At 49.9% G+C, this 25379-nt stretch overlaps 1 protein-coding gene across 6 annotated transcripts; it reads left to right on the forward strand.

Moving 5' to 3' along the window:
• Nucleotides 1-356: 356 nt before the first annotated feature.
• Nucleotides 357-15815, forward strand: Znf444 (zinc finger protein 444). Of its 6 annotated transcripts, none has more exons than XM_038338693.2 (5): nucleotides 418-491; nucleotides 3711-3788; nucleotides 9021-9361; nucleotides 13466-13574; nucleotides 14752-15815. In XM_038338693.2, exons 3-5 carry the CDS (start codon nucleotides 9050-9052, stop codon nucleotides 15330-15332), a joined length of 1002 nt encoding a protein of 333 aa, XP_038194621.1. In that variant the 5' UTR covers nucleotides 418-491; nucleotides 3711-3788; nucleotides 9021-9049; the 3' UTR covers nucleotides 15333-15815. The 6 variants fall into 6 exon arrangements, with proteins under 6 accessions (XP_038194619.1, XP_038194621.1, XP_038194620.1 ...); XM_038338692.2 differs by having other exon boundaries at nucleotides 433-491; nucleotides 3698-3788; XM_038338690.2 differs by having other exon boundaries at nucleotides 444-491; nucleotides 3587-3788.
• Nucleotides 15816-25379: the final 9564 nt, after the last annotated feature.

Genomic DNA, 25379 nt, shown 5'->3' on the forward strand with positions numbered 1-25379 from the left:
TACCGAGTCCTCCTGTCCCTCCCCGACACATCTGCGCATGCCTGAGGTCCGCCTGCGGGTCGTCTTGTTCTGAGAGCGGAGGAGGGGGCAACACCATGTGATATCTGGGAAGTATAGTTCAAAATCAGAAGCATTCCTTTTGCATCAGTGTGCCAATAGGGAGCGGGTTTGCTTTTATACATCTCGAGAAATGTAGTTTTTGTGTAGGCAGAGATGGCCGGCTCAGGTCCGAGAGTCATCACAGTAAGGGCCAATGGGAAGCTGCTTTTGTCGCGATGCTTCTTGGGAGTTGTAGTTCCCAGCTGGCCGAGGAGGAACGGAGTTATTGGATAGAACTGGCGATTCCGAGTGTTGGGGTGAGGGGGACGTAGGGACGGGGGAGGGACGGGTGAGTTTGGCGCAAAGCCTGTTGGGGCATGGAGTCCTGGTGAGCTTTGTGCGCATGTGCGGAAAGGTGAGGGTGCTTTGGGTGCCTCGCCCTGGAGAGTGAGGTGAGCTAAAGGGAAAGGGAGGGAGAGACGGGGGGGGGGGAGGGGTGTCTGGTGTACGGGGACAGACGGATCACAGGGAGGGGTACTTGGGTCTGGTGGAGGAAGAGAGGAAAGGAGGGGTGGGCGGCTTCGGGGAGGGAGATGATAAAGAGACTAGGGCGGGTTGGGGTGCTGGGGGCGGGCCGGGGAGCAGGAGGGACGTGAGGTGCAGACGCGGGAGAGTTGGAGGCCCGGGGAGGCTGGGCAGTGGGAGGGTGGTGGGATGCTCGAGGTGGAACCCTGGGATGGTTGGAAACTAAGCGTGGGATGTAAGTCCAACCCCACTGTGGAAGCCTGGGTCGCCGGGATCGCTAACCTCTTCGAAAAGGATTGCGGGAAGGGGTTCATTCAGGGGCACCGTGCCATAGCTGCGTAATGGGTTGCAGGTGGCTCGCACTGTGCGCTGTTCGCAAGTTCACGTGCACTTCTGTCGAGTTGAGATTCTGCAGGATAAGAACCTGTTCTGTTCATTTCTTTATTAAAAGAGCACCCGCTCCATTAGCTTGTCGCTAGAGACGAAAATCGTGAATGTGCAGAAGGGGCCTGGAGACTGATTTTAACCGGATAAGATGGACTTACTCCTTTTGGTTCTGATCCTTCTGCTTAGCCTCCCGAGTGCTGAGATTACAAGCGTTGTAATTACGTGATTACAAAACCAGCTTTTTTGTTTAGTTTTGTGTAGCCCAGGATAATCACACTCATTGTGTAGCCAAGCTAAGCCTTGAACCCCTACTTTCTATCTTCGCACCCCGGAGGACATGCTGGAATAAAAGAAATGCACCACAACACTCGTCTTCACCCCCTTTTAACACCTATTCCAATTTATATTTTAGTCTTGGGCGCTTGTTTCACAGTGTGGCTTTTCCTAACCCCTCAGAAGGAACTTGAGGGTAAACTCGCGTTAGGAGTAAATGCAAACTTGAGTACCTAGGTGGAATTTATGAGTTTGTTTATTGCCAGGTTCTGTTCTGGGTCCTTTTTTTATTTTTATTTATTTATCTATTTATTTATTTATTTATTTATTATGCATACAATATTCTGTCTGTGTGTATGTCTGCAGGCCAGAAGAGGGCACCAGACCTCATTAAAGATGGTTGTGAGCCACCATGTGGTTTCTGGTAATTGAACTCAGGACCTTTGGAAGAGCAGGTAATGCTCTTAACCTCTGAGCCATCTCTCCAGCCCCTGGGTCCTTTTTTTAAAAAAATGATTTTTATTTTACGTGCATTGGTGGTTTGCCTGCATATATGTCCGTTGAATCCCCTGGAACTGCAGTTACAGACAGTCGTGAACTGTTACGCCAGTGCTGGGATTGAACCTGGTTCCTCTGAACGAGCAGTGCTCTTTTTTTATTTTTATTTTATTTTATTTTCGCGACAGGCTTTCCTGGCTGTCATGAAACTTATTCTGTAAACCAGATTGGCCTCGAACTCACAGATCTGCCTGTCTTCATCTCCTGAGTGCTGGGATTAAAGGCGTGGGCCACCACTGCCTGGCTGCAGTCAGTGCTCTTAACCACTGAAACTCTCTCCAGCCTGGATTGTTGCCCCCATTTTACAGCCAAAGACATGGAGATAGTCTGTGAAAGGTGTGATTGTTCTTTGCCCAAGGATGAAGGTGGCTGGAATTTGCCCCAATTCAGCAGTTCTTGTTCTCCGAGTAAATATTTGGTGTGTTGTATAGCTGAGGGCGGAGTCCCCAGTCCAGATTCCTGGCCCCTTGAAGGACAGTTGAGTGTCGGGGAGTGAGGGGGAAGAAGGGGACGCTGAAAGTTATACACTTCATAGAATACAAGTAAAAAGCAATCGGGTGGTGGTAGCGCACGCCTTTAATCCCAGCACTCCAGTGGCAGAGGCAGGTGGATCTCTGTGCCTTTGAGGTCAACCTGGTCTTCTAGAACATTCAGAGCTGTTACACAGAAAAATCTTGTTCAAAAAAAAAGGTAAAAACCAAGCCAAACCAAACTGGATGATAGAGGGACGGCTCAGTGGTAAAGGTGCAAGCTGAGGGCCGGAGTTGGGAGTTGGGGTCAAGGAAAGGTTGAACACAGGGACACCTCAGTGCCACACCTCCCTGACTTGTCATGCCCGCTGGAACAGCAAGCTTTAGTTCAGTAGGAGACTTTTAAAGACAGGTAAACACGCTCAAACTCCACCTCAGGCCTCCACAGGCAATTTGCAAGGAGTGTGTGAGTACCCCCCCTCCCCCAAAATACCAACAACTTGGAGAAATCAAAAAGCAGAAAACAATGGTCAGAGGTTATTGAAGGGGGACACACAACTCCCCTCCTCCCATAGTGGACCTTGGGCAAGAAGTCAGCCGCCCGTCCTTGTGGTGAACCCGAAGGGAATGGTTAACCTTTGTAGTATTCACGTTAACCAGCTTGTTGTCCAGGAGTTGCCCTCCGTGGCTGGTTGGTTTACTTTTTAGTTTCTAAGCTCCATGCGGAGAAGGAATAGCTCACTGCTCAGCTCACTGTCCCTGCTTTTCCAATGGGGCTGGTTTCGAGACCCCCCTCCCCCCATCACTTCAGCTTTAGCCCTGCAATCAGTTACCAGCGAGCAGTCTGTGATCTTTATCGCCCACTTGAGTTTATTTTTGAAGGCCGGTGCCTGGACATGAGCTCCAGGCAGCTTGGAAGTTTTCCCTGTTAACCTTTGACTTAGGCCAACTTTTGAGTTTTGTACAACACACACACACACACACACACAGGGCTCAGCTGTGAAGGTCTTCAAGCTACCTCACCCAAGAGTCAGTTGTGGAGGTCTGCAGGCTATCCCACCATACACACACAGGGCTCAGCTGTGAAGGTCTGCAGGCAGCCCCCCCACCCCACCCAAGGCTCAGCCATGGAAATCTGCAGTCTACCTCCCCCGCTCCCCAGGCTCGGCTGTGGAGGTCTGCAGGCTGCTGTCTAGGGTACAGCTTCTAGGGGTATGAAGTACACATCTCACTTTACGTGGACTGTTACCTCACCCACAGGTGTGTGGACTTTGTCCATCTGGCTTTAGGCTGGCCACTTCAGCTCATAAAACTGGATTTTCTCTTTATTGCAGGAATTGGGTCTTGCCTCAGAGGAAGTCTCCTGAGAGACATCTGCCATGGGCTTTCATAAGGGGCTACAGACCGCTCACACCATTTGTACGAGGACATTAATATGTTGATAGGTGTGTCTTCCAGGTTCCTGCGAGGAGGGCTACGAGGGAGCCTTTCCCATTCCTCCTGCCTAGCATCCTACCACAGTGGTGCTCAACCAGGGTTAGTTCTTTGTTTTCCCTTCCCGTTGTTTAAGAAGGGACTTGATCTGGGAAACTGATAAGGAGGTTTTCTGTTGTTTGTCCCCCCACCCCCAACAGGTTTCTCTGTGTTTCTCGGGCTGTCCTGGAACTCACTCTGTAAATCAGGTGGGCTCGAACTCACAGAGATCTGCTTGCCCCTGCCTCCCAAGTGCTGGGACTAAAGGCGTGTGCCACCACCACCCAGCTACTGATTGGAGTTGATGGCAAGTTTTAACAATACAGTCTAACTCAACCTTAAACACAAATGGAGGGCTGGCGACTTGGTTCAGTGGTTTTAAGAGCACTTGCTGCTCTTGTAGATGACCAGGGTTATTGATTGATTGATTGATTGATTGATTGATGTGTATGTATGTATATTCACATACACACATCTATATTTTTACATGCCTACATGTATGTCTATGTGAGGGTGTGAGAAACCCTGGAACTTGAGTTACAGACAGTTGTGAGCTGCCATGTAGGTTCTGGGAATTGAACCCGAATCCTCTGGAAGAACAGCCGGTGTTCTTAACCACTGAACCATCTCTCCAGCCTTGATGACCAGGGTTAAATTCCCATTAGCCACCTATATGGTGGCTAAAACAGTCTGTAACTCTAGCTTAAAAAAAAAAAAAAAGCATGCTGGGAAATGCTTGATCCTTTTTTGTTTTTATGTGGGGTGAGGAGGAGCAGCCCCGACATACCATGACATACATGTAGGATGTCAGAGGACAGCCTGAAGGAGTCGGTTCTTCCTGTCACTGTAGGGCTCTGGGGCTCAGACTCAGCTCTTTAGACATGGAGGGGAGGTGTGCACCTTTCTCCGCTGAGCCATCTCTTTTTGTAGGGGTCCCATTACAATGTCGGGTACCCAGCATCTGCCTTTTGGAGTGATTTCAGCTGCCTGGCTGGCCATCACCAGTAACGTGGAGTAGTGTTCTTCTCTTTACCTCTTTACATTGATACTCTCAGCTGTATTCTGTTAATCCAGCCCTCAGCAACTCTTTATATTAAAAATTAAAATATAATAACATTATTTTCCCCTTTTCCCCCCAACACCTTGAATATTCCCCAATACTCCCAAGTTGACAGTTTTTCTTTGACTGTGTGTGTCTGTGTGTATAAACACACAATACACACACACACACACACACATATATATACATATATAGTGTATAACTATATAAACACAACCTGCTCAGTCCGTTTAGTGTTGCTTGGGTGTATAGCCATTTGGTATTGTAAAGCCAATTAGGGGACTCATTCCTGAGAGAGGCTAATTCTTCCTCTCACAACAGTTCTTAGTTCTTTGTCTGGGGTAGTCCATGGGATCTCCACCTTTGAGTTAGCACGTATATTGATTTTCCACTGTTCTGGTCTTGCTTAGGCGACTGTACTGTTGAGGTATCATGGTTGTCGGTTCTCTGTCATTTCTAGGAGATGAAACCTCACAGCAGACTCCATGGTTCTCTGACTCTTGTAGTCCATCCACCCCTTCCTGTGCAGCGTCCCTGGGCTTTGGGTGCAAGAGTTGTGTTGTAGATGTAGCCTTTGGGATTAGTCTCCCAGCAGTCCACTGGTCTCTGTTATGACAGTTGTGGTGTTCTGTAATGGTCTCTGTTTGCTGTTAATTGAAGTTTCTCCGATAAGAGGTGAGAGCTACACTTATGTACAGATATAGGAGTAAGGTTTAGCACGCAGTTAGGAATCATGCTGGTCTAGTAAGTGGAGGTAAAGGTTCTCCTCTAGATCCGTGACCTCACCAGCCCAGGCAGTTCGCTAGGTTTCCATTCTGGAGGTAGGAGGTAGCCTTTTGATGGACAGGAAGTTTGTATAGCTGCCGTGTAAAGACCCTGGGAAAGACTGGAAGACTTAGAAGGTGAACCCGTGGCAGACTGCTGGGGAGTTGTGCACAGCATGGAGTCAGCAGACAGTAAGGTAACTTTAGCATCCTGAACACAGGTTACGGTGAAGATAAGCGTGAGAGGTTGTGTGGTATAAGCTGTCTTGTGTGTGCGTTTGTGAGCTCTTGGTGCCAGTAGCAGAACGCTAAATCTATGGGAGGTTCTTTGTGTTGACTTAACCAGGAGCCCAGGGCTCTTAACCTTAGACATGAGAATGATACTCCTGCCCAGTGCTCCTGACAGGCCCTCAGGAGTTCCAGGCCAGTGTTTCTCATCTTGGCGCAGTTGACACGTGATGCTGGGTGCTGTGTTTGGAGAATGTTCCTCCTGTGTGTCCCAGGGTATTCAGGTGCCTCTGATCTGTGCCCTTCGGCCACCAGTAGCACCGTCCACTCCACTCCTGTCTGACAGAATGTCTCCAAGTCCTTCCAGATGTCCCCCGGGAGTCATCCCACCTCCCAGATTTGGAGCCATAGCCTCATCCAGCATTCGCCTTCAGGAACTGGGAAAGAGGAAGGAAGGCAGCTGGCTTCCTTGGGGCTGGGAGGTATTACATGCAGATAGGTACTAGGGAACGCTTGGCAATTGGCCACATTCGCCAGCTCTCACCTGTAATGTGGGACCTACTGTTGCCGTGCCTATGTCCCCCGGCGCTCACTGACTATAACCCTAGCCCCCAAAGTGGTTGTAGGAGGAAGTTGTGGCGCCATGGAGTAGAACCTTCACTCTTGGGACTAGTGCCTCTTAAAAAAGAGAAGAGCTGGCATGGTGGTACATACCTGTGATCTTAGCACGAGAGGCAGAAGCAGGAAGGTCAGAAGTTCAAGGTTATCCTAGGCTACATGGTGAGTGAGAGGCCAGCCTGGGCCACACAAGACTCAAAAAAAAAAAAAAAAGTCAGAAACTGGGTGGAATTCTGCAATAATCAGGTAGTGAGTGTTAGGGCAGGTGGTAACCCACAGTTACTGCAGGCCAGGTGCCATCGAAAGTCCTTCCTGTGTTCTCTTTAAAGCCTTTAAAGATTTAGTTATTTATTATGTATATAGTGTTTCTCCTGCATGTGTGCCTGCACACCAGAAGAGGGCACCAGATCTCATGGTAGATGGTTGTGAGCCACTGTGTGGTTGCTGGGAATTGAACTCAGACCTATAAAGAACAGCCAGTGCTCTTAATCTCTAAGCCGTCTCTCCAGCCTCTCTTTAAAGCCTTTTAAAAGGGCTTTAAAATTTTTGTTTATGCATGTCCACATGTGTCTGAGTATGTGCTGCACATGTTTTGGTGCCCAACAAGGCCAGAAGGTAGTCAGATGTGAGCCACCCAGTCTGGGTGCTGGGAACAGATCCTGTGGAACAGCAGTAGGTGCTCTTAATTGCTGAGCATCTTTCAAGCTCCCCCCATTTTTAAAAAACTGTTTATTAGCCCATGTTAACTATGTTAACAATGATCCCGTGGCATATATGTATATAATGTATTTTGTTAGTAATGGACCCCATGACATACATATATATATATATATATATATATATATATATAGTATTTTGATCATATTCATGTGAACTTCATAACCCTCTCTTGATCTCTGTCACTCCCACTGGTCTCTCCCGCTTCTTAAATTGTCTCCCTTCTTTTGTGTATTTTTTTTTCCCTTTTCCATTCGAGCCCTATGCGCTTAACTGGGTTACTTACCTGAGTGTGGGTGAAGGGTTATTCACAGGCATGTAGACAATGCCTGGCCCTACATTCTTTCTTCCTTCTCCAATTCCCTATACCTTGAGCATTGGAAGGAGTAACAGAGATGTTCCATTTAGAGCTGAGTATTCAAAAACTACTTATAAGCCAGGTAGTGGCGACACACACCTTTATTCTCTGCACTCTCTTTAAAGCCAGGCAGTGGTGGCGCACGTCTTTAATCCCAGCACTCAAGAGGCAGAGGCAGGTAGGTTTCTGAGTTCAAGGCCAGCCTGGTCTACAGAGTGAGTTCCAGGACAGCCAAGACTACACAGAGAAACCCTGTCTCAAAAAACAAACAACAGAGATGTTTGTATACCCAGTGAAACTGATGGAGAAACCTAATTTTTAGTTTGCAAGTGGTTATCAATGGAATACAGCTTCTGGGTTAGAGATGAAGGCATGCGCTCCCTGCTTTCAGCTCTGGGACCCCATGTAGGCCGGATGCATACTGCCTCCGTCTCTGAGTTCATGTGTGTCAGTTCTGTGTGTCTGGAAGGCATTGTTTCCTTGGTGGCCTCCATCCCCTCTGGCTCTTACAGTCTTTTTGCCTCTTCTGCAAGATTCCCTGAGCCCTGAGGGGAGGGATTTGATGGAACTGGCCTCCTTAGGACTGAGTGTTCCAAGGTTTCTCACTGCACATTGTCCAGTCGTAGGTCGTAGGTCTTTATTGCTCTTGACTGCTGTAAGAGGAAGCTTCCGATGGCAGAGCAAGGCACCAGTCTCTGAATCTAGCAGATGCCATTAGGAGTCATTTTATTGCTCGATTCCTTTAAAAGAACAGCAGCATTTGGTTTCCTCTAGATCCCTGGCCTGTCTGGTCCCAGGTTCCTGGCCACCTGAGCAGTCAGGATTGGTTCCATCTTGTGAAATGGGCCTTCAATCCAATCAGACAGTGGTTGGCTACTCCTAGGCAGACTATGATTGTCGATTGAAGGGTTTTGTAGCTGGGTGGGTGTTTACCTTTCTCCTTTGGCCTTGGGCAGAGTGTATTCCAGGCCCTGGGATGAAGCTCCAGGTAGGCACCAGTGGAACTTGTCTGTCTGTGTTCAGTGAGTTGTCTATGGCCAGTTTGTGGAGAGCAACCAGTAGCTTTGGCAATAGCCTGGATTGTTTGGGGGTTCCCGTGGGGCCCTGTTAGTCAACAACTTGATTGGAGGTATCCATTTGGTGGAAGCTTCATTTGGTGACAAGAGGTGTTCAGTAGGGGCTCTGTCTCTCCAGTTATTTGGACACACACACACACACACACACACACACACACACACACACGGGCACGGAACCGTCTACTGTATGTGGTTTCCATTCGGCTCCTAGGAGAGATGACTCTCATCAGCCTTGTTTCAGCACTGATCACCACCTCCCAGGCACCGATGTCTTCTCTTCAGGCAGAGAGGCAAGCAGGCAAGCTTTCGCTTGTACAGAGTAGGAAATCAAAGCCCACGAGGCTGCTAAGAAGGGGACGAGCAGGTAGTGGTCGATATCCATTTGGCTTCAGGCCAGTTCCCTCGCCCACGTATAAGGCCATAGTCCGGGCTGCTGACCTGTACCCTCCCATTACTGACTGTTCCTTTCTGCAGGCGCTGGTGACTCGAACCCAGGTGGCCCCATGGAGGCCCCGGCAACCCAGCCGGTGAAGCAGGAGACCTTGTCCGTAGAGGCCCTGACACTCGACTCCCCGTGGCACCGCTTCCGCCACTTCCACCTGGGCGATGCCGCGGGGCCACGAGAGGCCCTGGGGCTGCTCCGGGCCCTGTGTCGGGACTGGCTCCAGCCGGAAGTGCACACCAAGGAGCAGATGCTGGAGCTGCTGGTGCTGGAGCAGTTCCTGAGCGCCCTCCCCGCAGACACCCAGGCCTGGGTGTGCAGTCGCCGGCCCCAGAGTGGAGAGGAGGCTGTGGCGCTGCTGGAGGAGCTCTGGGTGAGCAGGAGGCCGTAGTGGCCGTGGTGGCCGTGGCTGTGGGAGGGGCATCACTGAATTGTGCTTCTCAGCGCGCGACCGCACATCACATATAATCTAAAAGTCCCCGGACATGAAGGTGTGGTCCATGGCTGGGACTGGGGTGAAGTTGCTCTTTCTGTGGTACAAGGGTGCTTCTCCAGTGTCATCTGTACATCAGGCTCCCAGTTCCTCCTTCAGGTAATAGTTGAGGGAAGGCCTAGCTGAAGGCTGCCTTGCCCAGGGTCCGCATAAGCACAGAGCAAGGACATCAGCCTCGGGAGCCAGCACAGATGGTGGGGTGAGGGTGTCTCCAGAAGAGTCCAAGCCATTTGACAGGATAGGGCCAACTGGTGTTAGCTACAAAGTGGGGAGCTGTGAGCAGGGAGCCTTCAGTCTGGTGTGGTAGTTCATACCTGTAAAAGGGGCTGAGGCAGGAAGGTCATGGAGGGCAGTCTGTAGCCAGACCCTGTCTCGTTAAAAAGAAGCAAACCTCAAAATAGAGCAAGGAGCAGGGAGTGACTTTAGTTCGGAAGCCTCACCTCGCTGTCCAGGGTTTTACTAGGTGCCAAGCTTGGCAACATGGTGGCTTGCGACATGACTGGTCTATCACCAGCTCTTCCAGAGCTTGGCTAATCTTGCCAGGTCCAAACCCCTACCTCAGATCAGTTATGGTTTTTTTGTCTGGTCTGGGACCCAGGCAGACACCCTCTTCCTAGGTGTGACATTTGTAGGTTTACATATGACTTCCCAGAAGCCAGGACAACAGCCAGCCTTCTCTGGCACCATTAAAAATATTTTCCGTGACAAGTATATGTATTTGTGTGGTGGTGGCGGTGGGTGGGGGGCCATGAACATGCCACCTTGCACATGTGGAGGTCAAGGGGCAGTGTTAGTGTTGTCTCTCTCCTTCTGCCATGTAGGACTCACGACTCTGTATCGGGCTTGACAATAGGCACCTCTACCTGCTAAGCCATTTCAATGGCCCACCCTGTTTTTGTTACATATATCTAGCAGAATTTAGGGGAAAAAAAAATCCTTCAAAGACCTATATGTCAGCACACACTTATAATCTCATTTTTGGGAATTAAGGTAGGAGGATTTTGGTTTTAGACCAGCCTGGGCTACAGAGGAAGACTATGTCTGCAAATGGACAACAACAACAATCTCTTATTGGCTAGGTGGTGGGGTATTCTATTCAGAGAGTCTACAGGTGCAGAAGTCATTGGGCTCTATGTTCTTTCCTTTGTGTTGGTTTAGAGACAGAGTTTCTCTGTGTAGCCTACACTGTCCTGGAACTCACTCTGTAGACCAGGCCAGCCTCGAACTCACAGAGATCCATGGGCTCTCTGTTCTTAAAGACTCTGCTCAGCTCCTTGTGCTCTGGGGCTCGAGGGACATAGGGAAACCTCTTCCAGGTTTCCCTTAACATCACCTGTCCCATCGGTGTGGTAAAGTACCCTGCTGAGAGCAAATTAAGGGAAAGCTTTTGGCTCACAGTTCAAGGATGTAGTCTGTGGTGGAGAAGTCATGGCATTCGGAGCTAGAGGCAGCTAGCTCATCAGAGACCCAGGTTGAAAAACAAACAAGGTTTTTCTGTGTAGTCCTGGCTGTCCTGGAACTCACTGTGTAGACCAGGCTGGCCTTGAACTCAGAGATCCACCTGCCTCCCCTCCTGAGTGTTGGGATCAAGGGTGTTCACCGCCACACCCGGCTGTTGGCTCTCTTCTAGATTCAGTCGGGGACTCGGCCCATGAATGGCCAGCCACAGTTAGGGTGAGTCTTCCTCTTCACAGGCTTGCACAGAGAGGGGCTCCTTCCTATGTGATGCTGGTCCTGTCGAGGTATTGGTATAAACCACCACAGTGCACTTGTTGCTCTTCAGTGGTGGGCTTGGCCCAGTCTGCATTGTAGACTCAGCCCCACTCAGGGACGAAGGAGCCCTGCCTGTCCTGTTTCATGTGTCCCTGGTGGAACAGCGCCTGGCATTAGTAGGTGCTGAGTAAACGCTTGTTTAGGCGGTGACAGTGCACAGCTTGAAGTTTCATAGCGAAGGCCAGGTGTATTCTGGTTGATCGTTTCTCTAGAGACAGCCTGACCTGCTCCATAAGACAGAATGACTTGCCCGTAGTCTTCCAGCCTCTGGTCTCAGAACCCAGGAAGCCATGGGACTTTGAGACCCTGGGAGCAGGGTGTCTGCAGACCCAAGAAGGGCTGGTGGCTAGGCTAGGAACCTGGGGAGAGGCACCTCCAGCCAGTGCCTGTGGTTAACACCACAGGAAACGCCACACCAGTTTGTCTCAGATCAGAACTGAGGGTAGTCTTAGAGCCCTGGGGCAGTTGGGAGCATGGAAAATCAGCACAAATCATCTGTGTGTCTGTGGCAAGAGGAAAAATTAGTTTAAAAGAGAGGAGAGACAGAGACAGAGAGAGAGAGAGAGAGAGAGAGAGAGAGAGAGAGAGAGAGAGAGAGAGAGAGAGAGAGAGAGAGAGAGAGAATCGAAGGTATGTTGATTGCTAGAACCCCAAAGTTAACCTTTGAAAAGCATCAGCTATGGCCAGTGGTGGCGCACGCCTTTAATCCCCGCACTCAGGAGGCAAAGGCAGGTGGACCTCTATGAGTTCGAGACCAGCTTCGTCTGCAAAGTGAGTTCTAGGACAGCTAGGGTTACATAGAGAAACGCTGTCTCAAAAACAGAGCAAAGCAACAACAGAAAAAAAAATCTCAAAGCATCAGAGAGTAGCATAAGCCTTCTGCAGCAAGTTGCCCAGGAACCAAAGGAGAAGCAGCAGATAGGCACCAGAAGCAAAACCACAGCTGTGCGGGCGTGAGCAGATGAGAACGCTGCTGCTGGAACAGCTTGTACAAGTGTGAACCCTAGAGGGAGTGGACATTGGGGGGTTAGAATTCAAATTGCCAAAGTAATCTCATGAAGAAGCAACAGGTTGAACCTGAAAACCAGAGGTCAGAGGGCTTAAAACAGTGACCAAAGATCTCACACTCAAAAGGCACCAGGCCCCTACAGCCGTATGTGTTGCTAAATCTCTAGGAAAGGAGCTTTCTTCTGTTTCACAGACTGCTTAGAGTATGAAGTGGGGTGGCACCCAGCTCATTTTGCTAGACTGCCAACCCCCTGGCCTTACCACCCTACAGTCTAACCACGCCATACAAGAACAGCCTAAAAAAAGGCGAGGCCAGGCCTGTCTAAAGGAAAATAGATCCAAAGATCTCAAGTAGAATTATTGTCCAGGCAAGGGTTGATAAAACCATGCGTTCTCAAAGAATGTTCTGTTGGGAAATTTAACAATGACTGCAAAGACCGAGGGCAGCCCGGAGTGGAGCCCAGTGGAGCTGGGGGACTCGGCAGAGACCAGCATCAGCACAGAAGCAAACAGCGCAGGACCTGGTGTTGCACACCTTTAATGCCAGCACTCAGGAGGCCCAGGAAGGCAGATCTCTGCGAGTTCAAGGCGAGCTTGGTCTACAGAGTTAATTACAGGACAGCCAGGGCTGTTACACAGAGAAACCCTGTCTTGAAAACAGTTCTCTGACCTCCTTATGTAAACACACACACACACACACACACACACACACGGTGGAGAGAAGACTCTCCCATTAAGAGCTCGTTCTGCCCCTGCAGAGGACTGGAGTTTGGTTCTCAAGGCCTATGTCAGGTGACTCACAACTTCTGTAACTTCAGCTCCGGAGGAGCAGATACCATCTTCTGCCTCTGCATGTGTGTGTGCCTATGCACCCCACCCCAGCATACTAGCTGTAAATCTTAAACAAAAAGCAGGCAGGGCTGGAGAGGTGGCTTAGAGATTAAGAGCACTGATAGCTCTTCCAGAGGTCCCGAGTTCAATTCCCAGCACCCACATGGTGTCTCACAACCATCTAGAATGAGATCTGATGCCCTCCTCTGGTGTGTAGGTTTTCATGTATACAGAACACTGTATATATAATAAAATATTTTTTAAAAAAAGAAAAATAGCAGAAAGATTTGAGAACTCTGTAAGGTGTGGAGGGAGGGAGGCAAAAACAGGCTATTATAATCTCTCAATTTGGCATATGCTATCTCATTTCAGGGCCCAGCATCCTCCCCAGATCGGTCCTCAGCAATGAGGGCACCTCGGGATATGACAGAAGCCTCGGGGGTCAGTGTTGGAAAGGAAGAAAGTGGGGAGACTCCCTTAGGTGAGCAACTGGCCTCTTTTCCCAATTTCTTTCCTGATGACCCAATATCAGGGGTCCTTGTGTCGCAGGCTAGGGCAGGGACTTGCCTGGCCATGGTTACTTGCTCAGTGAGTGCCCCTGGGACAGCTCAACACATGCCCCTGCCTTTGGGGAGCCCATGGAAGGTGGGGTCAGACTTTTACTGTCTGCCAGGTGCTGCTTTGCCGGTGCATAGAACCCATAGCAGCACCTAACAGATGCGGTCCCAGTAGTTAGGGCCTCCCTGTGTAGCCCAGGCTGGCACAGTCTCTGCTCAGCCTCCTGAATGCTGAGATTACCAGCATGCCGGCAGCATGCCCCAGTGAGAACCGGCTGCAGTGTATTTAGGTCCAGGGTTCCAAAAGGACTCATCCAGGGGTGCGTGCTGCTAAACCACGATTGGGCCCAGGCAGCCTGCTTCAGATCCTGTGCCCCCTCAATGCCTTTCAGATAGGCTCCACCTTTCCCTCCCCGCTGCTGTGTCAGGGTTCTGTATCATGTGCCCAGCCCTTGAGCTGGGCGTGGAGTCTGTTCCATCTCTTTAGGGTGAGGTGACTCCATGTGTCTCTAGACAGTGGGCCAGAAGCCAGATATCCCAGAAGATACCCAGTAACTGCTGAGGGTGGGGCCGGAACAAGGGGAGACCAATGGGCATTTCAGACAGAAGAGGACACTAAGTTTATGATGTAAAACTACCAAAACCAAGGTTGTGGGAATGCCTAGGGCAGATAGGACACTTGGACAGAGCGGTCATATATAGTTATCTGTTACCTGCCTGTACCTGTTTGTTCTGTTTGGACCCCCTCAGCCGTACCCAGTGAAGTCAGCCCACCTATCTGTGTACCCTTCCCTCCCCACCACCTGGTTTCTTTGTTCCTAAATCAGTGTGTACCTTCACCCATGTGTTTTGGTCCACTCCCCCAGCACTCCTCCCTCTTGCCCACTTGCTTTTATTTGTCTTGTTATTCACTACTCGGGTCTCTATCTAGCCAGGTACCCCTTGACCTAGTATTCATCAGGGAGTGTCAGGCTTCTTGCTAGAAGACACAGGGATAGGAAACCTGCCCTTCATGCCACCTCCGTGTCCCCAACTGTGCTGCCCATCCTGACCCTGCTGCTTCTCACCCCCCCCCCCCCCCCCCCGTCTCCACCCCCGCAGGAACCAGGACCTCCGGGACAGAGGTGCCTGCAACTGAGAACGCAGGGGCCACGCGCCCTTACAAGCAGGAGCCGGGCAGCCCCCCACCAGCCCCACTGGCACCCGTCCCCGTCCTCCCTGCTTTCCTGGCGGCCCCTGGCACCGTATCGTGCCCTGAGTGCGGCAAGTCTCCCCTGAAGCCGGCTCACCTGTTGCGCCACCGGCAGAGCCACTCAGGCGAGAAGCCGCACACGTGCCCTGAGTGTGGCAAGGCATTCCGGCGCAAGGAGCACCTGCGACGCCACCGTGGCACTCACCCTGGCAGCCCGGGGCCCGCGCTGCGCCCCCTGCCGGCGCGCGAGAAGCCGCACGCATGCTGCGAGTGCGGCAAGACCTTCTACTGGCGTGAGCACCTGGTGCGCCACCGCAAAACGCACTCTGGTGCTCGGCCCTTCGCCTGCTGGGAGTGTGGCAAGGGCTTCGGGCGGCGTGAGCATGTGCTTCGCCACCAGCGCATCCATGGCCGGGCTGCCGCAGCGCAGGGGACTGCAGCACCAGGTCCGGAGGGTGGCGGTGCCTTCCCACCCTGGGCCCTGGGGTAGCTCAGTTCCAAACACCTGCTGAAGCGGCGTCATCCCCTTAGCACCCCACCCACCTCCCCGCCACCTCTTCCCTGCCCAAGTGGTGCTTTCCCTTTTCAGGCCCCTTCTCCACTCCTTCCTCCTTTCTGAGCGTTCAGCTTTCACCTGCCCCTACAAAAGATCCTTCTCTCTCCCCCTCCTTTCCTTCTCTTTTTATGGAGGGGAGACCTGTCCCAGGACACCCTTCACGTGGGAAAAGGAGCTCAGGGAAGGAGGAAACCCCCTCCTCCTCCCGCCTCCTGAGGAAGGCAGTCTTGGGCCCCAGGACAGAGTCGGGGCCAAAGGCAAGAGGCGGCAATAGTTTCTGAGGAGCAGGCCCAGACTAGGATCTGGTTCTCTGCACAGCTCAAAGGCATGAGGTGGGCAGAGGTGCCTGAGAAGCTTGTTACAGATGGCAGGTCACCAGCATCAGTGAGAGTAATAAAGTGACGGACTCAGTGTGTACAGGAGTCTGCGACTCTCCTGTGTTGTGGGAGGTTGAGCATCTGAGGCACAGGGGACTTGGGTGGGGTCCCACCTCACGTTCACATTGCAGAAGCAAGCGCTAGGTTCATGGAAGGTCTGGTACCAGACCCGCTCCAGTCCAGCTTGTCCTGGCTGCGTAACTTCAGGCAGGTGGTGCCCCTCTGCAAGAGTTCATGTTTCATATCTTTTGAGACAAGGTTTCTCTATAGCTCTGGCTCTCCTGGGTGCTGGGACTAAGGCCTGTGCTGCCATGCCGAGAAGTTCCAATTTCTTAAATTGTGCTTCACTATCACCCCCACCCATGCCAAGTTATCCAGTTAGGTAACTCCATGTCATCGAGGGACCCTCCCCCCCAGATAACCAGTGCCAGCAGTCTGGGACAGTGCGGTTTGCCAAGAAGACTCCATTCTGGCCTTGGAAAGGTGAAGGCTGCCCCGTGACAATGCAGCAGTCTAGACCCGACTATCCCGGGAGGAAACCCACGTGGAAGGAAGTGCGACGGCCCTCGGCCCGCCCTGCTGGGGTCTTTGGGCAGCCGATTTGAGCCCCAGGACTCCGCTTCCATATCATCTCTCTGTGTAACAGCTGCACAATGCGGGGGTATGGTGGAAGGTCCCCAGTGTTTGAGATGGTCTTGCTGGAGCAGCTTAGGCTAACTTTTGAACTTACTGTGTAGCCAAAGATGACCATGTGTTTCCAATTCTCCTGTCTCTGCCCCCTAGTTTTGGGAACATGGGTGTGCATGATGATGCCTGGGGTTAAATGATGTGCCACCATGCCCAGGTTTTCTTTATGGTTTTTTTGTTTGTTTGTTTTTTGGGAAAAGGTCTCTATATAGTCCTGACTGTCCAGAAAAACTTGCCATGTAGATCAGGCTGACCTCAAACTCACAGAGCTCCGCCTGCCTCTGCCTCCTGAGTGCTGGGATTAAAGGTGTGGGCCACTATGTCTAGTCCTATTTATTTATTTATTTATTTGCTTGCTTGCTTGCTTGCTTGCTTGCTTGCTTGTTTTTCAAGACAGGGTTTCTCTGTGTAGCTTTGGTGCCTGTCCTGGAACTAGCCTTATTTATTCTTAATGAACACATGGGACCTTCCCTGGAAGATATGCCCAAAGAAATGGTCAAAGCAGGATGCCTTTATACTTTTTATAAAAGGAATAATCAATTTATAAATAAATGAAAGAATGTGGGTGGAGCCAGGTTCCTAGAAGAAATTGGGTGTTCACTAGGAAATATGCTTTGGAGGGTAATGTGGTAGGAAACCAGGGCTGGCTGTCTTCACGAGAGCAGGCGTTCTTTTGAAGCAATGACGCCCTCTAGTGGTAAGAGCTCTTGCTTGACCTGAGAAGGTGTCTGGGAGGTCTTGCAGCTTGCAGATAGGAAAGAAGGATGGACAGTCCTTTCTGCAAAGAGAATTTCACCAGCGTTCCAAGGACCTGGCTAAGAACACGGCCTCTCTTTCACACCTTCAGCAGTCCTAATGGTGACGTCCCACCACCCCACCCCTGTCAATCACGTTGCAGCTGCCTCTGGCTTCCACTTCTTGTGGCCCTGGGTAGGGCACTTCTAATTGGATTGTCCAACATTTTACAGCCACTCTGTAGCTGTGAATGTAGACATTCACAAGGGTGTAGACACAGATGGCAGGTGGGTGCCACCAGCACCTTTGACAAAGCTGCCAAGCCCCAGTGCCCATCCTAACATGGCAATGAAGCCTAGTTCCAATACCTACACCAATGCATTGCTGCGGAGTGCAGGAAAGGCCGCAGGAGTTGCATGATCAGCTGCAGACTGGGAGCGTGGAGCAGTGGGAAGATGGGCGTGTCGTGTAGGCCCAGGGAGTTTCATTTGCAACAACAGGAACCACGTGGTGGAAACCCCCTGCTGGGCTGAGAAACCAGTAGGTAAGAGCACTTGCTCTGTAAACATGGGACTCGGGTTCAATCATCAACACCTGTAGCATCTCTCGGTGAAACAATCAAGAACGCGTAGTCCTACAGCCATGGATTTTATTTATTTATTTTTGACCAAGAAGACTGGAGAAAAGACAGCATCTTAAACACATGGTGCTGGTCACACATGATGTCAGCATGTAAAATGAACATAGATCCGTATCTATTACCCTACACAGATGGGTCAAGGACCTCAACATAAGGCCAGATACACTGGATCTCATCAAAGAGAAAGGGAATATAGGCTTGAACTCATTGTCTCAGGAACAGAACACCAATAGCACACGCACTAAGACCAACAGTTAAAATATGGGGCCTCATGAAGCTGAAAGTTTCTATAAGGCAAAGGGCACCATCATTCAAACAAGTGACAGAATGAGAAATGTTTACCAGCTACACGTGGCTTTTCTTTTTCAAGACAGGGTTTCTCTGTAGCTTAGGAGCCTGTCATGGAATTCTCTCTGTAGACCAGGCTGGCCTCGAACTCAGAGAGAACCGCTTGCCTCTGCCTCCCAAGTACTGGGATTAAAGGCATGGGTCACCACCATCCGGCCCAGCTACAGGTCTTACAGAGATTTTGTAGCTAGAATATGTAAAGAACTAAAGAAACAAAACATTACAAAAACCCAGTTTTAAAAGTGAGGAAAGGAAATGAACAGAGTCCTCCAAAGATTAACCATAAATGGCCAAGAAACATTTTAAAATGTTCAGCATCCTTTCCCATCAGTGAAATGTGGGGGGGGGGGGAAGATTTTGGGCCTTGACGACACACATCTTTTAATCCCAGCACCTGGGAGGCAGAGGTAGGCGGATCTCTGAGTTTGAGGTCAGCCTGGTCTACAGAGCAAGTTCTAGGGCAGTCAGAGCTACACAGAGAAACTTTCTCAAAAAAACTAGAACCAACCAAACAAAGAAATAAATTGATGACACACACACACACACATAAATAAAATGAAAATAAAATTTTGCCAGGTGGCGCACACCTTTAATCCCAGCACTCGGGAGGCAGAGATAGGTGGATCTCTGTGAGTTCAAGGCCAGCCTGGTCTACTGAGCAAGTTCCGGGACAGCTAAGGCTACACAAAAACCCTGTCTCAATAATAATAATAATGAATAAGAAGAAGAGAGAGAGAGAGGAAAGGCTAGTGGTGAGGTCTTCGAGTCTCTCCCCCTCCCTCTCTCCCCGCTGTCTCCAGGTAACCTAGGCTTTCATCCCACAGCCCTTCTGTCCCCTCTCCTGAGGTCATCACTGCTCCTCCTCCCTTCTCGTTCCCAGAAAAGCCATTTACACTTCCTTGTCACGGTCTCCTTCCTAAGTGTCTTCCCCATCCTCCCCCAGATCTGAGGTCACCCAGAGGAAACCTCAGGACAAGGGCTCTGCTGTCTCCCCAGCTCCTTCCTTTCATTCCTCCCACGACTCTACCTTGTTCAGCGGGAACAAAGATGGACAGGGCGGGGCAGGGGCGGGGTTGCCGAAGGAGCACTTTGGGGGTGGGGCGATATGAAGGCGGAGGCTGAGACAAAGTCGTCCCCAGTCAGTGGAATACGGGGAAGAGGCCTCTTAGCAGAGAGGAAGAAAAGGTCCAGGAGACCTGGACTCTCCACCATTTCTCCGGGAGCAGGGGCCAGCAGCAGGGTTGAACTTTCTCCTAAGGTTCATCCTCCGGAGCTGCTGCTGTCTGGGGCAAAAAGGGACGGAAACGAAGGGACAGAATAAAAAAGTGGAAGGAGTTAGAGCAGACACAATGGAGTTCCATCAGTAGCTTGTCCTACAGCTGTTTATCGAGATCCAGGAACTATTTTTTAAAAATTATTTATTGGCCGGTGAGATAGCTCAAGGTTGACGACCTGAGTTCAATACCCAGGACTCTCTTGATAGGACTGACTCCTACAAGTTGTCCTCCTGCCTCCACACATATGCTTTGGCATGTGCCTGCCATAAATAAATGTCTTTTTAGTGCATTTATGTGTATGCATGTGTGTGTGTGTGTGTGCGTGTGTGTGTGTGTACGTGTGTGTGTATGCGTGTGTGTGTGTGTGCGTGTGTGTGTGTGTGTGTGTGCCCTTTTCCACCATCCTCCACCTATTCCTATGAAGCAGTGTCCCTGAACCTGGGCCTCATATTCTCTTGGTTAGGCTGGAAGCCAGCAGGCCCTGGTGATCTACCTGTTTCTCTCTGTCTGCACGCTCCCTGCACTTTAAAATTGGACTGGAGTCGCAGGGAGGTGCGTGATATCTGGCTTCTACATGGATGCTGGAGTCGCAGGGAGGTACATGATATCTGGCTGCTACACGGATGCTGGAGTCGCAGGGAGGTGCATGATATCTGGCTGCTACATGGATGTTGGAACTCAAATTCCGGTCCTCATGATTGTGCTACAAGCACTCTTAACTGCTGAGCCATCACCCCAGTCCCTTGTTTTGTTTCTGCTTGGATCAGAGTCTCACTAAAGTCCAGGAACTCATGATCCTAAGGCCTCAGTCCTCAAAGTGCTGGGATACAGTGTGAGTCTTCAGGCTATGCTCCAGGAGCCTTTTCAGAACCATTTTTAGCCACAGCAAATGTCCTGTGCCGAGTGAGATGCGGAGCTAGAGAGATGCTGCAACAGGGGGAGACAAGGTTTGTGGGAAAGGAAACCACTGAGACAGACAGACAGACAGACAGACAGACAGACAGACAGACACACACACACACACACACACACACACACACTCAGCCACATCTATGCACATGTGTGCGCAAGAGGGAAGAAGGACGGGGCCAGGGGACACCTTGAATAAACATGCAGAGTTTATTAACAGGTCAAACTGGGTGTGGTAACAGCTAGCTATTAACTCGGAAATGGAGACAGGAGAATCAAGAGTTCAAGGTTACCCTCCGCTAAGACTGGAGTTGAGGCCAGCCTGGGTTCCTGATACCTTGTGTCAAAACAAAGACAGAAAAGAAACACCAGGGGGTTGAGAGGGCTCAGGAGGTGGTGGTCAATCCTGAGGGACCCAGGTGGTTGTAGGAGGAAACCAGTACTCACAAGTTGTTGCGCTGTGGTGAGTACTCCACACCCTTGCTGTGGCATGGCCCACTAATGGAAAATTCACAGGTCAGAGGGAGGATAAGTGGCAGTGGGGGGGAAGTCAGCGTGCTTCCAACCGAGGCTCTGCCAGGGGCAGCTGAGGCAGAGCAATGTTCTCTGCCACAAAGCACCTTTGTCTGACCTCACAGACCAGCTAATAAAAACTCAAGTGGATGAGTCCTCTCTCCGCCTCCATCCTTACCCCGCCCACCCTTGTCTCTCTCTCCCTAACCTCTTCTCTTCCAACTTCTCATTCTCCTCAGAAGCATAAAAGCTGGGACCCCGAGAACTGCTGAGTGTGGCCGACTGCACCCAGGTTTGAGCCCGGGCCGGAGGGGAGGTTGAAGGCTGGAGGGACTGAGGGCAGTCATGCTAAAAGTGTCCTGGAGAATGACAAGAACATGAGAGGATGGAACTGCAGAGAGATGGGGCATCGGTGATGGGTCACTAGCAAGGGACTGGCAGAGGCAGAAGCAGAGTGCAGATGGTGGGGGGGGAAAGACTGGGTATGAGTGAGTTCCGTGATGGGTGATAGTGGGTAAGAGATGGGCGCGGGGTGGGGAGGAGTTACTGTGCCCCTTTCTGTCACAGTATTTATTTATTTTTTAAGATTTATTTATTATGTATATATTATGTACAATGTTCTGCCTGCATGTGTCCCTGCATGCCAGAAGTTGGCACCAGATCTTATTACAGGTGGTTGTGAGCCACCATGTGGTTACTGGGAATTGAACTCAGGACCTTTGGAGGAACAGTCAGTGCTCTTAACTGCTGAGCCCCTATCACATCATTTATTTTGTGTATGTGTGTGCTTGCCTGTGTGCCCCAGCATGCTTGTAGAGTTCAGAAGACAACTTCTTGGAATCATTTCTCTTGCCTAGGAACTGAACTCAGGCTGTTGGGCTTGGCAGGAAGCTCCTTTCCCTGCTCAGTCTTCTTGCTGAGCTCTGTTGTTGAGACAGGGTCTTGTGTAGTCCAGGCTGGCCTGAAACTTACTGTGTAGAAGAGAATGACCTTTGCCCGGCTGTGGTGTGGCACACACCTTTAATCCCAGCACCTGGGAGACAGAAGCAGGTAGATGGATCTCACTGAGTCTGAGGCCAGCCTGGTCTAGAGAGGGAGTTCCAGAATAGCCAGGGCTACACAGAGAAATCCTGTCTTGAAAAACAAAAACAAAACAAAACAAAGTTAGATTAAAATTAAATAAGTAAAAATTAAAGACACACAGAGGTGGGGGAATGACCTTGAATTTCTAATCTTCCTCCTTCCACCTCTGGAGTGCTGAGACATGAGTGTGTACCGTCATATCTGGCTCTGTGACCATTACTCTATTCTTTTCCTGTCTCATTTTTCTAACAGCTTTCTATACCACAGCTTTCAAATCAGTAGATTCAAATAATAGAAAAGTTACCAGGGCAGGCCAGTTGGATGGCTGAGCTGCTAACGGCGCTGGAAGCTAACCCTAATGATGTGAGTTCAATTCTTAGGACCTACAAGGTGGAGGGAGAGAACTGAAATTTGTCCTCTGACTTCCACACGCAGACTGCGTATGGAGGATTTTCTTTCCCTTGTGCTAGGCGACATTGCCTAGAGGCAAGCTAAAGTATACCGGAGGGGCCTGGAGAGTTGGCTCCGTGGTTAGGAGCCGCTGCTGCTTACAGAGGAACTGGGCTCCGTTTCCAGCACCCTCATCAAATGGCTCACAATCGATTGGCTCACAATCAACTGGCTCATAATCGATTGGCTCACAATCGACTGGCTCACAATTGATTATAATTCCGGATCTAGGGGCTCTGACACCTGTTTCTAGGGCAGATGCACATAGGTTCTGTGCAAACGGCAGATTTGGAGACCTGTGGCATGAGCACTGAAAACAGTTGTATATACTTCATTGTACATTTTCCATTAACCGACTCTCTCGTTTCTCCCTCCTCTCTACTCTTTCCTGTTTGTTTTCGAGTGCTGTGGGGCAGGTGTGGAGGTCGGTGACAATCCAAGGTTTGATTCTCACCTTTCAGCTTGTTGGATGCAAGATCTCTCTCTCTCTCTCTCTCTCAATATTTATTTACATTTATTTATTGAGTGTACATTGGGGTTTTGCCTGCGTATATGTTTGGTGAAGGTGTCAGATCCCCTAAAAGTGGAATTACAGTTACAGTTGTGAATTACCATGTGGGTGCTGGGAATTGAGCCCAGAGCCTTTGGAAGAGCAATCAGTGCTCTTAGCCGCTGAGCCATCTCCCCAGCCTCCGGCTGCAGGGTGTCTTGTTTATAGCTGTGGAGCTGTGGATACCCGAGTAGCTGACTGTGAGCTCCGGGCACTTTCCTCATTCCACCCTCCATTTCAGCGTAAGACAACTGGGGTTACAGAAGCACGTTCCTGCACCCGACTTTCCATGAGTTCTGGGGATCCGAACACCAGTCCTCAACCTTCCTAGGCAAGTGCTTTGTCTGTCCACTGAGCCATCTCTCCATTGTGCGTGCTCACTTCCTCTCCCTCTCATTCCCTTCTCAAAATTTATTTCATCTGATCTTACATGCATATGCACCATGTGTGTTCAGGTGCCTGTGGAGATCAGAAGAAGAAGGTGTTAGATTCCTTAGAACCAGAGTTAGAGGTTGTAAGCCACCTGGTGTAGTTCCTGGGACTGAACATAGGCTTTTTCTTTCTTCTTTTTCTTCTTCTCTCTCTCCTCTCCCCCCTCCCTCTCTCTTTTACAATAGTAGCAAGTGTTTTGTTTTGTGTTTTTGAGACAGGGTCTCTCTGTGTAGCCCTGGCTGTCCTTGGAACTCCCTCTGTAGACCAGGCTGGCTTTGAACTCACAGAGATCCATCTGCCTCTGCCTCCTGAGTCCTGGGATTAAAGGTGTGCACCACTATTGCCTGGCAGTAGCAAGTATTCTTAACCACTGAGCCATCTCTCTAGCTTCATGTTTTTATGAATTTGTGAATTTGTGTGTGTGAGTGTGTGTATCCACAGAGACCAGAAAAGAATGTCAGATTCCCTGGAGCCAGAGTTAAAGTGACAGTTGTAAACTGTCAGTGTGCATGCTGAGAACTAAAGGAAGCACTTTGAACTGCTAAATTATCTCTTCAAGTTCTCTCTCTCTCTCTCTCTCTCTCTTTCTCTCTCTCTCTCTCTCTCTCTCTCTCTCTCTCTCTCTCTCTCTCTCTCTTCCTCTTCCTCTCATTCATTCTACAGGGTTTCTCTGTAGCTTTGGTGCCTGTCTTGGAACTAGTTCTTGTAGACCAGACTGGCCTCGAACTCACAGAGATCCGCCTGCCTCTGTCTCCCAAGTGCTGGGATTAAAGGCGTGCGCCACCGCCGCCCAGCACCATTCTTTCATTTTTAAATAGTATCTTGTATTCCAGTTTAGCTTCAACCCCAAGGATGACCTTGCATTCCTGACCCTCCAGCCTGCACCTCTGGAGTGCACAGCCTATTCCTTTTTTAAAAAATATTTATTTATTTATCATGAATACAGGGTTCTGCCTGCATGTATGCCTGCAGGCCAGAAGAGGGCATCAGATCTCATTACAGATGGTTGTGAGGCACCATGTGTATGTGCTGGGAATTGAACTCAGAACTTCTGTCCAGTGCTCTTAACCTCTGAGTCCTTGTTTTATTTAAGCACATATTTCAAAATGAAGCTACAAAAAACCATTAAGTGAGATGTGGCATATACTTATTATAGGAGGATCAGAGTTTGAAGCAAGGCCGAGTTTAAAAAGTGAGCATCCTGTAGGTTTATCCTGTAACACAAGCTTACTATTCCAGTTGCTTAAGAAGTTGAGGCAGGGGGCTGGAGAGATGGCTCAAAGGTTAAGAGCATTGCCTGCTCTTCCAAAGGTCCTGAGTTCAATTCCCAGCAACCACATGGTGGCTCACAACCATCTGTAATGGGGTCTGATGCCCTCTTCTGGCCTGCAGGTATACATACAGACAGAATATTGTATACATAATAAATAAATAAATAAATAAATATTAAAAAAAAAAAAAGAAGTTGAGGCAGGGCTAGGCAGTGGTGGTGCACATCTTTAATCCCAGTACTTGGGAGGCAGAGGCAGGCGGATCTCTGTGAGTTCGAGGCCAGCCTGGTCTACAAGAGCTAGTTTCAGGACAGGCTCCAAAGCTACAGAGAAACCCTGTCTCGGAAAAAAAAAAAAGAATGAATTCAAGGTTACCTTGAGGAAATTAGTGAGATTCTATATCAAAATAAAGCACATTAAAAGTACCAGCAATGTATAGTTTAATGATAGAGCCCCAGTGAGGGGCTGGGGGTGTGGCTCAGTGTTAGAGTGCTTGTATATGAGAAGCCCCAAGTTCAGTTTCCATTTACCAACCTCTACCCCTACACATGCAAAAAACACAGAAAGAGGAGAGATGCCAAAACAAACACATCAGAATGTTCATTTTTTAATGATATATTTAAAATAAAAAAGACCCTGGGCAGTGGTGGCACAGGCCTTTAATCCCAGCACTCAGGGAGATAGAGGCAGGTGGATCTCTCTGAGTTAG

Source organism: Arvicola amphibius, chromosome 8 (assembly GCF_903992535.2).
Source record: "Arvicola amphibius chromosome 8, mArvAmp1.2, whole genome shotgun sequence".
Lineage (NCBI taxonomy): Eukaryota > Metazoa > Chordata > Mammalia > Rodentia > Cricetidae > Arvicola > Arvicola amphibius.